Source organism: Aulonocara sp. 'chitande type north' Nkhata Bay, linkage group LG6, assembly GCF_057382095.1.
Source record: "Aulonocara sp. 'chitande type north' Nkhata Bay isolate Kocher_YH1m ecotype deep benthic linkage group LG6, A_spYH_male_GT1.1, whole genome shotgun sequence".
NCBI lineage: Eukaryota > Metazoa > Chordata > Actinopteri > Cichliformes > Cichlidae > Aulonocara > Aulonocara sp. 'chitande type north' Nkhata Bay.
In genome coordinates, this window is record NC_141349.1 from 23324359 (window position 1) to 23342374 (window position 18016).

The window sequence follows — 18016 nt, forward strand, 5'->3', positions numbered from 1 at the left end:
CGTCGTATCCTCCTCCTCCTTCTATCCTGCACTCTAGAATTCACTTATCCCCAAATCCCTTTCCCTACTTTACTGATAACAACAAGGAGCGGGCCTCTGGAGCTTAACATAGTGGCAAATCCGGCCGAGGGAGTTCTGTGCCAATACACTCTGCGGCTCGGCTACGTCTGCAGGGATTAGAGCGCTTTCCGGGTTTCTTCACCAAGTGCGGCATCTTGAAATGACTTTAATTTGTTTCATTTGAAATAAACTGCCCAGACACTCAGAGTTCAATTTTATGGATGACCTATCAGCTGTTATCCAATCACAGTGTTAAGAAATGTTTGCCGTGTGTTGGGGTGCTTTATGTTTGGCTCCCCGTGCATTATCTGTGGCTTGTTATAGCAGCAGAGTTTGCTTCGGCATGTTCTGATAGAAAGAGACACTATACACAGACCCAATTCGCCTCTGTGTTTTTCTGCCCCCTCATTATACATGTTTGCTTTAATAACTTGGCTTTATGCAAAAGTATAATACAAGTGAAAAGCAGAGCACCACACAAGCCTGGGGAACAAAGGCTCCTGGGACTGCCCTAGACTTAATTTGATTTCCCCCCCCTCTCTTTGGAGAAAGAAAGAGATTGAGGAACTTACTGAAGATATCATGCCTGTGTCCTGTGTGTGATACGACATACTGAAGGGCCTTGGAGGGATCGTGACTGTAAACCCCAGTATGCTCGTGTCAACTCCTATGGCAAAACCAGATTACGCTTTCTCTTGTCTCTTTGAATAGAAACACAGCTCGCTAGCATGGACTTGGCATGACCGTGAGAGGATAGCAAGCTCTATCCTGACACAACTGGATGAGGCAGACTGGGCAGATCACCAGCGGTTCACAGCAAAAACATCTTTTATGAATGCACTTGCCTCATGCATGTTTAAGCTCTGAGGGCATAACAGTAACCATGAGTAAAACAGGCAATATCAATTAACTATGTGAGAGGCTTTGTCAGCACGCCAGATACTAAGAAGGCACATGACGATGCAAACTCAACGTACAAATACGAGTAATCACATTTGATAATGTGATATATGGCTTTTTGATTTAAACCACCTTATATCCTTATATCGCAGTAATAAGTTATGACAAAGGGACATGTTGTGACTTCAGACTGTTTCCAAGAAGAGCTGCCCACTCAAATCACAGCTGAATGCCAGGAAAACTAGTTAACAGTTTGGTGCTGTGGAGCTCCTTTGTGTGCAAAGGCTGGTGCATCTAAGCTCAGATGGCCACGCAACGTTACACTGCGGGTGCCTTAGTGGGAGTATACATACAGCAAACTTAAAGTACTTCGCACCCAGGACCCCTACAGTGCTGGATCGGCTATTGTGCACCCAAAAGCCTGCGCCTGTTCTTAATCCTCATAATTAGAATAAATTCTTACTCTTCATTTGAACTGACTGACATTTGTTCTCTTGACAGAAATCAAATCTAAAATATTCTTCCATGCTTGTATATAAAGTGTACATTATTGGTCTGTTTTTAAGGATGGAAAATATATCATTTGAATTTCCCTGAGTCATTTAAACATTTTCTTCTACGTGCTGCTAGTTCTTGATGTTCTGGGTGCTTTATTAAGAAATAAAACAGTGTCAGGTGTTCGATCAGATGCCTGATATGAGCTGTAATTAAATTTCACTCACAAGCACTTCCAGTATTGATTGTGACTTCCATCTTTTAGGTGCAAAGGCAGAAGTAGCAAGATGGTGTCATAGAGTCGTAATGTGGGAGGGAAGAGGTTGGGGTGGGTGGATGGTTCAACATGATATGCAGCTTTGCCCACAGGAGCCTATTTGTTTCCTTCTGCATTTCTCTCTTTAAACTATGAAAATAATCTTTAGCTAACCCAAGGCAATGATAAAAAAAAAAAAGAAGATTTTTTTGGTTCTGTTTTCAAGGGTTTGTTGGCAGGAATCATGTGATGATATTGAAAAGTTATACAACATGTTCTCATAGAAAACTTCCACTTATGGGTTAGTTTCTAAAATGCAATAATGGTAAATGAGTTGGTGCTTATAGAGTGCTTTTCTACTCAATTTGAGCACTCAAAGCACGTTCCTACTACAATCCTCATTCACCTACTTTTACATTCATTTTTTCTATGTAGTTTGAAGCACTTTTGCCCTAATGTTAAAGCACACAATGAATGCATTGGGGTCAACTCGGGGTTCAGAGATGTGCAGGTTGGATGAGCCAAGGATCGAACCACTGAACTTCTGATAAGTAGATGACCCACCCCAGAAAAAATAAGAAACAAACAAACAAAAAACCAGATAACGGCCTTACTTTGAAGCCATGACCAGTAGACTACTGCGACTAAATGTCTAACTGAGTCAGTTCCTGTCACACAGGCTACTGTCCAGCACAGGGTTCAGTAGTCATGAGTTAGCTGTTTTGTTTTACCTGTCAGCAGACACCACATGTCACATGTAGCACATTCAGTTATAACAAGCTGCTGTTTTGATGTGTTTTATTTCTCCCTTTTTATGCATTAGCCCCATGCGTGCACACTGTGGAGAGACACGGGCGGGATAATGCAGGTCTCTGCCACAGAGAGAGGTGTCGGGCCAAGTCGCACTCCTGCCATCCACAATCCATTCAACATGCAACACACCGCTAGTCTCTGTGTGTGTTGCTGGAGGGGAGCAAGCACTGATACCCTCTTAATGTCCTTTAAGCTGGGCCCAAGTGAAAAATCACTAATGTGAAACAAAGCCCAGACCATGGCGATCACGACTGAAGCCTTGGCTCAGCACTGCACTGTATTTTGTGTTGTGGCTAGTGTCTGAAGGGAATTTGGTAATTACTTTTGTGTTTGTGATTGCAATTTTACACCTGCCATCCCGGAACGGTGTTTATTTAAAATAATACAGCTTGTTAGGACCATTTAAATGGACTTATATGCTATGTAAATGGACACAGTTGGATGAATCAATTTATGAGTAGACAGGGAATGGGGACGAATGTATACAAAGCAGCAACACTATAGTCACTTTGGTATTTCTGCTACTCTTTACCCAAAACAAATATATGTTATTTTTTATGTCAGCTTTGATGTTGATGTGCATTTGAGCAGTTGCAGCACAGAAGGGATGTGAACATCCACTCACCCGGGCACTCTGTCCAGCAATAAGCTGGTCATCTTCAGTCTGGACACTAGTCCTGCTGCGAGTATCATAGTCCTCCTGTTCAAAGTCAGAATCATCTTCCAGCTCCTCTGGTGTCTGCAGCAAACACAAAGACAGAGATAAAGTCAGAGATCAGGGAACAAACTGAAATAGACAGCTGAAAAGGGCATTTTTTTCTGCTTTCAAGCCCCAATGTGCTGAAATCATGTCCTTCTGATGCGTAGAGAATGGCTTAAAGATCCCTGAAAAGTTAATTGTCTCTGCCATTTTCCTACGTAAGGTCTTCCGTCATATTAAAAACCATATCCAATAGGTATTTCCAAATCAAATTCACAACCATAATGATTTATGCATTATTTACTGAGTGCTAAAAAGATAACTGGGAGGAAAGAGAAAGTCATCTGCGAATACATTTACTGTAACATGTCCCAAAGCATGTTGTTTAACTGCAGGAGAATAAATCTGTGAACAACTTGCATTTGTGCATTATTCACAGGTAAATATCTGGACCCATTTCCACAAGATCATTGATTGTAACTGCAGTTTATACAGAATGATGTTAAAAAGGAAGCCAAAAAGGGCTGCCAAGTTTTAGTCAGTTAAGGGGAGGAAGCAGCTTGGGGCGGAAAGCGATGGTGCAGCAGAGTATTTGTGAAACAGAAAAGCTCAAAGTCAAAACTCTTTACAAATGAGCATAACAGAGATGCTACCAATATGTTTCAATCGCTTAAATATTATAATCAGTGTTATTATTAATTTTCTTTGAAACATTTTGACTTAAAGTCTTTAGCCAAACTCTTAAGTTACTGTTTGAATCCTGACTGCTTTTTTTTTTTTGGCATAAGATTTAAAAACTGCTGTGCAGTGATTGTAAGTTCTTAATGTAATTCAAAGCTAAAATAGTTTCAAAGCTGGGGAAAAATCCCTGTGTGTTTCATCAAATAAAGAATTCAGAGGAATTAGCAAGAAGAAGAAATGAGAGAATATCTGCTTCAGTTTGTTTATAACTTTGTATGTGTTTTCTGTACGAGGCGAGTGACTCAATCATTAATAAGCATCGTTATTCCTCTCTGCTGTCTTTTAAGTGACGTCCCAATGACAAAGGCTGTTAGTTTGCCAGGTAACTTCAAAGCAAGTAGTTGATCTAACGCAGATGGATTAATTTTAACAGCATCACAATGATAACACAGCTGGGCGGCTTAGGTTCTGTGGAGCAGAGGATCAAATATAGACATGTATCTGTGTAAAATTATTCTTACATGGTGACAGCCTGTATTCACAGTTCTGTCACAGCTATGCTTGTGAAGTGCATAGTGTTGCCTGGTTATTTATATCGGTATTATAATAAACTAACAGTAGTTTAGTTTTTCTCAAAAGGAGCACTTACAGTATAAAACAGGACCACAAAAGTACCACAGGTTGCTAGAAGGCCTACATTTAACTGTGCTAAATTTCCTTCTTAATTTTAGTACAATGCGAATGATTTTCTTTCAACTCAATCAGTGATATGATTATTCTCTAAATAAAAATAAAAAATGTGCCCATTCTGCCCTAATTGCATCGTTGAACTAAGGAAATAAAAGGCAAAAGGGAAGAGCATTTACACACTGGAAATTTGCTACTTATAATTTATTCACACAAATCTCAGGCCATATGGAGCTTCATTATCCATTCTTTGATTCAAGTCAGTTTGTTTGCTCACAATAGTGGGAATACAATTTCTTTATAGTTTCATAATAGCCCATTTCGTGCATATCCATTTGTAATAGGTTTTATAAAAGCAAATGTTTTATCAACTCATTCTACTGCAAACACCTACAATTTAGCTAGCATACAATTCATTTATTTTACTGTTTTATTGAACATAAAATCATTTTTTAATCATTTCTTTTGTTGGTAGCTTCACTAAATTATAGGATCTTGTTTCTTTACTTTCATTTTATAGATATGACAGTGTTATCCTGTCACAAATTAAATGCAGTGTATTGCTGGTGCAGCTGTTTAAGTCTCGGGTAAAATATCCAGGATAAGGGAACCAGTTGCTGACTATCTTTGTGAGACAGGTTATTCATGATAGCCAATTAAAAAAGAAAAGAAAAGAGCCAGCTGTGTGAATGTGCAGCAGCGAAGATGATCGGTTTTGCTTTTCGTCAATAAAAAAAAAAGTCTGATTAGAGCTGTGATCACACAGACATTAAGACTGTGATAAAAAACAAAACAAAAGCAGCCCCCTCATTGATTTCAATCAGGTCATTGCGTGGGGGTGCCAACTCAGAGGTTGCGTTACCTTGGAGATTGTGTTGCTATGTGTATAGGTTTCTGCTATTTACCTTGTAATGATTTTAACAATCCTAAGGATCTTTCAATAAAAGAGGCCTGCTATTACGATTACATTTTAGCATTTACACAGGCCATGAAACAACTTAACCCCATCAGATCACAGCAGCTCCTTTCATTGATTTCATTTTTAATCTGAATGTCTGGTAAGTTTGAACTTTCTAGGTGAGAAAGGCTGTAGGTCAGTTTCCTGAGACTGGGACACTGCGTAAATATTGGTTATATTGCAGTCTCCACCCATTGTTCAGTTTCATATCTCTTCCATTCTGTGCAATACTTACTACTTTCCCCCCCTGCACTCCTGCGTGCATGTGTCTGCGGGTACATAAAGGCCTGGACAAAAACTATGTTTCCAAGAACTTTCATAATAACTTTCCACTCTACTCAAGTTCAGCCTCAATTTTTAAACACTGTGGAGAATTGGTTTCTTAATCCGCTGACTGCTCATGAGATCTGTGCTGTAAAAATTCTAAAGGAGCTATTACTCGGTCTAAGTGGGGGAAAAATTTAAAAAAGTACACTTAAAAAAAATAAAATAAAAATTACACGTGGCACCAACATTTGCTATTTATACAATGAAGTCAGACGACAGAGAAAGCAAGGATCTTCCAAGTTGTTTCCCCAGAAAGTAATTGTACTTGGATAGGATTATAAAGCCAGCTGGTCCCGGGCAGTTCAAAGCTGCCTGTTTTACATTATTTACTAACATCAAATTATTTTCCATAATTAGATTTTTTTCTTTCCGAAGCTGAACTGGGAAACCTTCCAGCCTGCATAAAGTTGAATAAATGAATTACGTGGTGAAAGAGGAGGGACAGTTGGGGTGGGGGGGGGGTGGGGGTGCAGATACTATAACATCAGATTTGGTACGTAAAACAGCAGAGCTGGTATCTTGTTGTTATGGAGCCGTTTTATCGTGACACGCTGTCAAGGGTTCTGCCAGATTCATAAAACAGATCATGTGACAGTGGTGACACTCCAAATGAGAATTGAAGATTTCAATTATGCGCTTCTTCATCCTTAGGGCGGATGTATTTTTGTCACAAAACTTCCACTATCACCCAAGACAGACAGCAGCACAGTTTTCAGTGGGAATAAGGTCCCTGTGATGAAAAGCAAAAAAGCACAAATTTGTCATGTTCACCAGTAGATTCAGGAAGTTTTTAATGTAACAGGTTTTATGATAGAAACCCCCCACAAAACACAGGTTATTACCTCAACAAGACAGATATTTAAACCAAATTTAAAATATGCTAATGGTAGTGAAGCTGCAAAAAAGCATATATTCAAACTAAATAAGCTCAACATTAGGAAATGAGCAAACTGTTCAGATGTTTAAAATAAAAAACCCAATCAAATATTTTGAATACACAGAAGAAGATGGGAAATTGGTGCAATTTGCTTTTTTTTTCTGACGGGCAATTCAAAACACTTTGACACTATCGCTGAGCTCTAGAAGCATTTCAAAGTATCTCAGCTAGTCTTTCCCTTTTGCTCTCTTGCAGAACATAATGGACGTACCCTTATCATGAGGACGGCTTTCCTGACGTCGCGGACGCCATCGTAGACCAAACGGGATGCATCAATGAACTCGTTCTCCTCAAAGGGCTGTGGGGGATTCATACTCAGTGCCTCGATAGCTACTTCCACTTGTTCAGCAAATCGGGGCATTACTGCAGGAAGAAAGAGGTAATGGAAGTAGAGATAGAGAACAAAAGAGAGACAGGAGGTATGGGTTCATCACTTTTTTCTATGATAGGTGAAGGATTATGATTAAGTAAAGGAAAATATATAAGAAAACACAGCTATGACTGTGCTGTTTCTCTATCCAAGGACATGGCTACCACTGTCTTCAAAATGTCTCGCAGCACATTCTTCATCAGTCTGTGTTCACTTCTGGAATGTCACCCTAAACCTCTTTGTAAACAACAATATGCCATTCACACACTGCACACCAATTAGCTACTCCACATCGGCTTACCCGGCACGGAGACTGACCTGTCTCTCCCAGATCGGTTTGTGTGTTTGCTGCCATGTGGCACGGGGAAGTGTATGTATGTGTGCGTAACCTGGGAGCTCGCTCAGAGATGTCTGTGTGCTTCAGTGTTACAGCGCAAGGATGCGAGCTCAGCCTGTCAATTCACAATGCCGACGAAGGGAAACAATTTCATCAAAGTCTTTTCGAGGCAGACAAAAGCCAAGCAACAAAAGAAACGTCCCTACTGACCATAAAAAATGGTTGGTTTTGTTGTCGGTACCCATTGGCTAGACCTGATGGAAGAGCTTTATGTTTTTGTGTCTTCAAATGAATTGTGCTGAATATGCATAGACATTGTTTAATATCCAAAAATACAGACTGAAGGTTTTAAATATTTAGCAGGCCACCTTTCCAAGTAATCTCCTGTTGTGTCACAATAATTGAATTCCAGCTATGATAATGTACTTTTTTTTCTTCTTATGGACTTTGTGCTGTAGCAAATTATCATAACAAAAGCAAAGGCTTACCTAGAAAGCCAGTTGCCAGCTAGAAAAAGGTGTCCATTTACTGTAGATTTGTGGGTCTCTTTTCAAACATTTCATTACAGTAGCACAAATAGAAAAGTATTTTCTTTGAATCCGGAATAGATATTAGAAAATGACTTTATGTACAGAAGGACTGGGTGAGACAAAGAGAAGGACATACTGTTTTATGTGTTTTAGGGAAAAAAACATTCAGCTGCTTTAGAAGTAATAAGCAACAAATGTGTATCAATGGAGTGGATTTTTGAAGTGCTGATACTATGAATAGTTTAAGACAACAGAGGAGAAGACAGCTCTAATGAGCACAGAGAGATAAGAAAAACTGTGGAAAAGACAAATGAGGTATTGCAGTTTGGCCAGAGAGCCATGTTTGTGATTTTATTAGCATCTTCCACACTCTCGCCTCATTCTGACATGAAGAGTGAACTAAATCAATTAACTAGCTTGCACTAAAGGTGTATGAATCTGCAGTGTGCTTATTTGTCTGATATAAAACATACGGTATATTTCACCAAACATAAAAGGCACTACAAAAAAGTCTCTCCCCTTTTCTTTTCATTTTTAATTCAGTTTAATCCACTTACTGGAGAAGCGTAAAATAGGCTTTTGGGAATTGCTGGGAAGGCGTTTTAAATAGAAATATTTAAATGTTCTCTGTGCTCTTAATGAGCAAAGTTGCTGATGGTAAGGAGCAATTTCACTCATTCCAGTTGAAAAATGATGAAGGGAATTAAATGTGACCATGTAGGGATGGATTTTTTTCACCCTCTAAGCTTAAGCATACTTTAAGTGAGAAGTTATGGAAGTACAATGAATGCCTCAAACCTCAAAGCTAACACGGTGCGCACCTGTGCCATGTTTAACAAGATTTAAACAGCACAATCTGCACAGTTCCTGATTTCTAAGCCACAAGATTCAAATTAAGACGGCTACATTTAGACAATCAAACACACAGCAAAACTGCACAGAAGCACGCACTTACATTCAACAGGTGAACACAAAAATATCTCCAAATCGATGACGTTGGCCCACTCGGACGGAAAATTTTAACAAGTACAAGTTTGTGAACAAGGTTTCCAAATCTGTGGTACTTTTTCTGCACTTTTGTGGCAAAAAAAAAATCAAAACAAACAAATAAAAAAAAATAAGCATGTGCATATTGAACACAATTATTTATATTGTGTGACACTACTACACCTGCATGTTACAACATTGTTTGGCCTACTGATGATGATAGCAAACTGCAATTTAATCATAGTGAGAGAAGTAAAAAAAACAAGGGGTGGTAGATTTGAACCCTTTGCTAAGTGGTTGCTAGGCGGTGTGATGGTGCCATAACATACAATCGATATTTCAACTTCTGCTGATATAAATTAGATCATAGTGTTGTGAAATGTAAATGATGTGAGGCTTTTATAAAGCGTTAGTGATGCATAAATAACAAAAACGGATCATTTTAGCCTGTTGCTAGGTGGTTTGCTCAACTCCTGACGACCAAAGCAAAAAATAAACACACAGACAGACAGAGACTTTGGATATTAAAGTAAGATATCATATATCACAGCAACAAAGTTGCATTTTATCCAGTTTCAGATCAATTCTTTCCACAATTCCCCAACACAGTCTGTTTCAAAAGAAAACAGAAAAAACAACAACAAAAAATAAAAGCACTCCCAAGCAATGCTGTAGTATGAAGCAGGTTTGACAGAGCTGCCTTACTTTCTGTTAGCTGACTTGATAAATTCTAAATATTAAAAGATAATGGTTATCTCGACAGGGGTTTTCTACTTTCTTTGTTAACTTTAGACTCTCCGAAGAGACATGAGACATTAGAGGGACAGGTGATAGAACTCTACAAAGAACAGGAAAAATATAATGCCATTGTTTACCACTCTTACAATTATCCACCCATTTACTTATTGTTTTCATTTCCTTATTGCCCTGTTACTTACATTCTAAGACAATATAACACAGACACATCGTTAATACTAAGCTATTACTTGGGTACTGCTTATTATTTAATTACATGGTATTTACTTTATCATGTTATTACATGACATTTAAAGCTGCTACATAACGTGCAAACCAAAAGTGTGACTATTAATTCACAAAGTAATATATATTAAGTTTTACTCCACAATGTTACCTGTGTCAGCAACAGGAACGCAGAGTGGCAGAGTTTGAAATATTACTCTTTCTGGGTCACATGATGCTGTGTAAACTTCAAATACAGTGGCTTGCAAAAGTATTTGGTCCCCTTGAACTTTTCCACATTTTGTCACATTACAGCCACAAACATGAATCAATTTTATTGGAATTCCACGTGAAAGACCAACACAAAGTGGTGTACACGTGAGAAGTGGAACGAAAATCATACATGATTCCAAACATTTTTTTTTACAAATAACTGTAAAGTGGGGTGTGTGTAATTATTCAGCCCCCTGAGTCAATACTTTGTAGAACCACCTTTTGCTGCAATTACAGCTGCCAGTCTTTTAGGGTATGTCTCTACCAGCTTTGCACATCTAGCGACTGCAATTCTTGCCCATTCTTCTTTGCAAAACAGCTCCAGCTCAGTCAGATTAGATGGACAGCGTTTGTGAACAGCAGTTGTCAGATCTTGCCACAACGTTATCAAGGGTCGCAAGTTTGGTTAGGAATCTGCATTCATAAACCAAACGCATCTACTAAACTACTACACTTACACTGGTAGGGATAAGGCCTAGCCAGCAACTCTCATACTGGTAAGGCTTTAAACCTTATCAGTATTCAAATGTATAGTTTTTTGACAACTATTGATGGGATACAGAGGGAGAAATTGGAACAGTGCTGAATTAATGATGGTCACATGAACAATTTCATGCGCATTGTTTTAATATTATTTCCATCATCCCTGCACAAGTTATATAAAAAAAAGCAACAAAAAAGAAAAAAACCCTGCCATCTGCCTCTGGCTGTGGATGGTGTTGTGTTCACTCACTATGATAGAATAAAATGTTTTCCTCAAGAAGCCTCAGCCCATTTGGTGAGCTGTAATTGTCATGCGTCACTGTAATTGGCACAGTTATTTCAAAGCCAGTGAGGCCAGAGATGTGATTCATATAGACAATGAGACCAGTGGTACAGTTTTGTTTTCTGGTAATGCGATTAACACTCACAATCTAGAGATAAAAACAAGCGTAAATACTAACCTCCTAGTACAGTACACTGGTGTCTGCTAAATGAGCACATCCACCTATTCAAACAGGGAACGTGTGACCGAATGAGAATTTGAGAAAAGGGCAAATGTTTGAAAACACGAAATACCATGTGACTAAACCTTAATTCTTTAGTCGGACCATAATTCGCCTGGTGTAATTTACAAAAGCAGAATGGGAGAGGAAACAGGGTGGGAAGGGTTGCAAAACATGGTGCGTCAAGAATAGCTAGGGGCTTAATAACAGCAGCCCACGAAATTGAAAATTATAGAAGCTTTTATAAAACATATTACTGTCATTAACCTTCATCCCTGTCCTACACGCACTGCGGCCAAGCAGCATCGCCCCTTATCTGCTGCTTGTATTAATTCCCTGCACAGGTAGGCACAAAAATGTGACCAAAAAGAAACAATCAGTGTTTTCCAAATGAGAGGTCAGATCCACTTCCTCTCTCATATTGGCTAGATATTCAAGAGCGTTGCAATTTATCTGTTCAATCAGATCATTCTCTAGAGTTAAAACTGTGTTTTCTCAATTTAGTGCAGGTGATGAATGGGAAAAGGCTAATTTCTGGCATGCACTACGTAACACTCAGCAAGGCCTTTAAAATCTAATGCTACTGCACTTACATAAAGCAAAATCACTAAATGCGCTTTAAGATATCCACACAGCTTGCATAGCCACTTCCTAATTTTGAAAACGTTGAACTTAACAGCTTTGATGATCGGCGGTCGAACCACAAAGAGAATGTGCTGTATATGATGCTCCTCCTGCTTACTGGTCTCCTCTCCTTCACTCTAACCTTGGTTAAATTGTTCCACCTACCTCTTCCTACTGCACTGCTATTCTCATAGCAATTTCCTCATCAGTACTCTCTCCCAACTTCTGCCTCTCTTTACGCACTGATTGAAAGGCCCCACCTCCTCTCCTTGCAAGCTTAGTTTGCCATCTGCTTCACATTCTGGTTAAAGACTCTTTTCCTATCATTAAAACAATAGACACAGATTCAAAAATTATAACTCATTTATCTCAACAACCGTGTTGTACACTTATGGGCCATATAAAAAACGCCATTTTCAGTGTTAAAAAAAATGATAAAAACCACTGATTCACTTCCACATTTCCCCTTAACAGTTATTTTTTAGAGACACAGTCAATGAAAGGTCTTTAGTTTTCTTCATTAGACCCTCCACTTGGCATTAACAACTGGCTTCTTTGAGTACATGTGTGAATGTGCCCAACACACTGATGAGTCATTAAAAGCAGATTGTTCCTGCATATGGACCCATTCCATTAGCACGTGCATCTCTGTGAATGTGTCCTACACTTGGAAACTTTGGCATTTAAGGACTCCGGTGGTCTGGACTGACATTTAGCCTTCCAAACAGAAACAATTGCAGGCTTCCTTTTTCCTTTTCTGCATATAAAGCGAGGAAGTGGTAGCTTGAGCACTCTACTTGAGATCAGATCACTGAAGGCGCATGTTAATGCGCCAGGTATGAGCCGAGCCTTAGTGTCTGATGCACTTCCTTTTAGTGCTCTTGATCCACTGATTTACAGGCATGACATGTGGGTGGCAGTGTGTCCGTGTGTGTTATTACTCACTGCACTCACTGCAAAACCCTGGCTAAATCCTATTTACTGTGCCCTGATGTAATAACAAGGAGCAACATCACCCTGCTACCTAAATGGCACTCTGACTTAGGCAATATATCAGTTTTTTAATCTACCCTCTCCAGGCACCACATTAATGACCAACTTAAAAATTTGTCCCTTCTTTTGAGGAGAAGATTAGTCTAAACCAAGGCAGTTAGTGGGCAGAATAGTGTATCAGTAAGGAAGGAGGGAGAGGAGGAAAGAGAGGGAAGCCATAACCGCTTTCCCATTAGGCTATTGATTTTTCTCTCTCTCAAGGACACGCTTCAGTCCCGGGCCCATGTGTAGACTGTCTGTCAGGAATCTATAGCTAAGCTTTACACTGAAGAGTTGTGAGCCTTGGCTGCTTGTGTTTTGGCCTCGGCATAAATCTGGCCACACTCGAAATGAGAAAGAGGGATGGGCAAATTGAGACAAGGTCAAAGGGTAGGTAGCTGTGATGAGCGCTGTGTGCCAGCTGTCAGAAAGAAAGGCAAGTGGCTGTGATTGGCATGAGTGGCTGTGGGCATAAACACAGGAGCAGTCCAATAAAAACACAAATAGCCAACGCAAAACACACAACTACCCACATACGCACACTTACACCCACACACACTTGCAGAGACAGAGTAAAGGGATAAATGTTTTACACATGCTCACCACTGGAGGAAAGTTAAGAAAAAGAGAACACATCAATGAATTCCACTAAAATCCTTGCGCAAATCGCTTAGTGAAATCCTTGGTGACAGCTATTGATTTTTTGGTGGAGTCTAGTTAATTGGGCTCAGTACCCTCTAAAAACTGTGTGGTCCTATATCCCTTCCCTTTGTTCAGCTACACTTAATCATCTTTCCCCCTAGCTATAGATTTCTCCTTGACTGTGTTCAAATCCATAGACATCAGGTCTGTGAGGACGGAGGGGAGAGGGAGGCAAAAGTTCACAAGGATCAATAAGTGCTTTATGGTCCAGATCAGATGTGCATGGTAGCCCTTAAAACCCCCCAACTACTGCTAAGACGGAAACTGGAAGGGGAAACACAACAGCTCTTCATCAAAGAGAAATATGGAGCCAATGAAACATTCGTCTAACACGGTTGCTAATTCCCCACCTTAACGTCTCAATTAGCGCCCAAATCATGAGGAGACCTTGTTAAAATTAAAGACAGAAGCCCTCCCAAACGCAACAAAAATTTGTTTGGTGCATATTCTTTCTGTGAAGAAGAAATCACCTCAGCCCTGACCTTAATGTGAAGTCGCCTTGAACCTGTGTTTTAAACAAGTCTGTTTATCTGTGGGTATAGCAAAGTGCAAGGTCACCACAGTTGACTAAATCTAAACCAAAAACTAGATCAAGGTGTGAAAATGTATTTCCTTTAGATTTACTTTTTTCTTTCCCCTGAAATCTGAGGCTGTCACGAACAACAGTGTAAAGTTTGCGCGCACACATAATCCTCATCTGCAAAATGGGAAGTGTTACATAAGTTAACAATCATTTCCTTTCATTGCCTACAGTGCTAAATTTACAGGAGAAATTACCGCCCTGCATCTATCAAAAACGCTGCAAAATACAGCCTGCGTGAAGTAGGAAACTGTGTAAGTGACGTCACCCCATCAACAGCTCTCGATTTGTTGGTGTTAGTAACACTGACATAATGCTTCTTCATAGTGCTGACTCTTGCTCCATGGAGGATTAATAAAAGCATGTGACGAGGTTAGAGTCATACAAAATTGACCTCAAGTGTCTGTAAGATAATCACCGCTGAACTCTATCAATTAATTACCCCAATCAATTAAACTGAATCATGCAATAAGTGAACAGAATGTGTTTAAAGTACCATATAACTAATACTGTAAGTAGACTGTTATGGTGGGGTTCAGCGCCAGAAGAGGGTCTCAGACAGATGGCGGTGTGAACACACGTGGCACACCTAATGCTGTTTGCGACTTATCAGCTAGCAGGGAGGGGAGCTGATTGTGTCTCTCAATTATCCCGGCAGATGAAAGTAACGAGCGAAACAATAGATATACCACCTCGCTAAATGGGCTCTAATGGGAGAGATAGAAAGCCGAGTCGGAAGGATGGGTGAGAATGGAGAAAATATAACAAGGAGGGGAGTTGCTGCTGTGCTGATGTGAAAAGGGATTGTGGTCAGATTTTATTCTCGTGGACAGGTAATTGCTAAATTACTTCTCTCCTTTCATCCTGCATTTTTTTTGGGGGGGGGAGGGTTTGGCCTTCTTTCATGATGCCACATTTTAAAGGCGTATTATGGTATATTTTTAAGGGATTGGCTAAGACAGTATTTCATAGCAAACGCTGCACATTTTCTATCTTCCTTGCTTGTGTCTAGAAACTTTGTAAACAAGACAAAGTAACACAAAATCACATTAAAAACAGAAACTGTCACCAGTCTGCTTCTTTGAGTATTGCAGGAATGTTTTTGTATGAACAATCGCTGTAACATTTGGAGTTGTCACGTGAACGGCCCTGGCAAAAATGAACAAATTGTTTCTACTGAGACTTCTCTGCATTTTTCATGTGGCACGTCTTCACCGGTGCACATATCGTCAAGAACTCTGCAAAAGCTTTCACCTTCTTCCAACTCGCAAATAATACTAGGCTGCAGCTCAACACCTGCGCTGAAAGTGGAAACGTTGCAAACGCGCTGAAGCAATGTCAAAGTTTAGCTTTAAGTGGTGTAGGTGGTGACTGAGTGATACATGTTTTCCTCCTCTGGGCTTGCCGGCTGTACTAACTGTGTACTCAGCCCTGCTGATGTTACCACCTCCTGTACATACTCACTTTCACAGATGCTTTCTGTATATGTTACACTGTTTCCTGTAACCACAGTCAGGAAGTAGACTCAGATCTACAATATACTACACTGCAATGTCTAAAGTATTCCCTCACCCATCCAAACCACTGAATTCAGGTGTTTCGACTACTTTAATGGCGACAGTGTATAAAATTAAGCAGGTAGGCATACAGACTGCTTCTACAAACACTTTTGAAAGAATGGGTCGCTCTCTGGAGCTCAGTGAATTCCAGCGTGGCATTGTGATAGGATGCCACCTGTGCATCAAGTCCAGTTGTGAAGCTTCGTCGCTACTAAATATTCCACAGTCAGCTGTTAGCTGTCCATAAAAACATGGATGAACAAAACACCATTGGGATAACTAGAGCAGAGACTGCAACACAGGCCTTCTTGTCCAACATCAGTGTCTGACCTTCTGGAATAATTAAAATTAAATTTTAATTAAAAATTAAAAATTCCCATGAACACACTCCCAAACCTTGTGGAAAGCCCTCTCAGAGGAGTTGAAGTTGTTATAGCAACAACTGTTGTACCTTGTTTTTTTACTATTATTATTAAATTTTTGTAATATATATCTACAATCTGCTTTTCTTTTTGACCCTTGTGCTGCTGATTGAATTCCCCCAGTATGTTCAGAGGTAAAAACTACTGAGACAATATAAGAATTCAAAGTTGTCTCCTAAACAAGGATTTGGAAATGTGTTCATTGTTTGATCGGCCTGGCACTGAGACAAATGCAACTTTCCTGGAAGATGACATTGGACAGAGGCTGTAAATGAATAAATAAAAGAGTGAGAGCAGATAAGACTTTCTGTTAGAGCCAGGAAACTAATCAAAACTTTAGACACTGGACACAGAAGCAGTCAAGTCGTATCTGTGAGACCAGACTGGTGAACTAATGTAGCTTCTACATGTGTGCGCGTGTGTGTGTGTGTGGGTGCATATACGTATGTGTTTCTATATGTTAGGCTATTCCTAAAAGTAGCTTGGCTTGCCAAAAAGCTTGCAGCAAAATATTTTGACACAGGGTGAAGCACAGTGTATGCATCGTACTAGTAATACATTAAGCTATGGCTCATTGTGGAACTTCTGCAGCTACACAGGCTCTGTGTACAGCGCACTAACCAGTCTCAGACAGGAGCTTGATGGACTCCAGCACACGCTCGGTGTAGACCCCGGGCTCATAGTTTTCCATCTCAGCGTTAATGATGTGGACCACGCGAGCAGCTCGGCCCCGGATAGCTCCAGCAGTTCGGTCAAGAGTGTCCACATCGCCCTCTTGGAGAGCTATTACACATTTGTTGACATCCTCAAGGATGTGGTTCTCTTGAGAGTGAGAGAGAGAGAAAAGATGACAGTGAATGAAAGTGGGAAACAAAAAATGAAAACGACCCAAGGATTCTGTTGTTGAGAGACATAATTATTGTTTAATAAACAGATTTTCCTGGAAATCAAACTCATTTTTATCTTTGAGTGTGGATATACTGTTGAGTTTATTTCTCCAAGAAACATGTTGATTATGGATAAAATTTAATACCTGTTGCTTTTTTTGGACACCATCCCACCCCCGTCCAAAAAAGAAAAAAAATTTCTTCTGCCTTTTGATGGTTTTTTTCTAGTTCACTGTATTTTGCTTCAAATGCTGTGATTTCTTATTTTTTATTAACTAAATAGTAATTTTGTTTTTCACATCAAGCCTCCATAGAGATTTTTTGTGAAAATTTGGTACCAGAGAACACAAGCAACAACACTCAATAACTCACTCGCTTCAAGCGAAAATCAGGAGCATGTGGAACATTTGCTTCAATCAGTCAGTCTGTGAGGAATTTGTGCTGGCTCATACCTGACACAGAAAGGAAATCATCCACAGAAGTGATGTCATCCACAGCCTCAGTCAAGATGCGCACTTGTTTCTCCCACTGATCTTTGAAAACATCCATGTTGTCCTGGGCCACCTTGCTTTGGGGGCGGGCAGCCAGAGTGAGTGCAGCATTGATGACCTGATATGGGACAAGAAACGTTTGCAGTAGCGTAGGTGTACATGTGTGCTTTTAAAATGAAGTCTTAAAGACATTTCTGCACATCTGTGAGTCATTTCAGGAGAAAAGACATCTGTACTAGTTTATATATAAGATATATAAGAACATACAGCACGGTGAAACAAAGTCTGGCTATCATGTCAAGACTCTGACACTGTGAGGTGAACAGTGTGGCAGCAGTGGCACAGTAGCTGAGTGCTATGCTCTTTCTCGTAGTCATTAAGGTTTGCAGTCTATGCTGTGGCCTGCTAGTAGCAGCTACAGCTACAGACTAAAAGGATTTAGCAACCAAACGTTTGCCACAT

The 18016-nt window shown here is 39.9% G+C and overlaps 1 protein-coding gene across 1 annotated transcript in view; it reads right to left on the reverse strand.

Annotated features, from left to right (window-relative positions):
- Window positions 1-18016, reverse strand: part of ctnna2 (catenin (cadherin-associated protein), alpha 2) — a 333673-nt gene that overhangs the window by 18311 nt on the left and 297346 nt on the right. Inside the window, exons 11-14 of the mRNA XM_086295702.1 lie at window positions 17516-17672; window positions 16798-16998; window positions 7026-7177; window positions 3150-3263 (exon numbers count right to left, since the gene is read on the reverse strand). Of these exons, the coding sequence (XP_086151828.1) occupies window positions 3150-3263; window positions 7026-7177; window positions 16798-16998; window positions 17516-17672 (624 nt within the window). The remainder of the gene's footprint in view (window positions 1-3149; window positions 3264-7025; window positions 7178-16797; window positions 16999-17515; window positions 17673-18016) is intronic.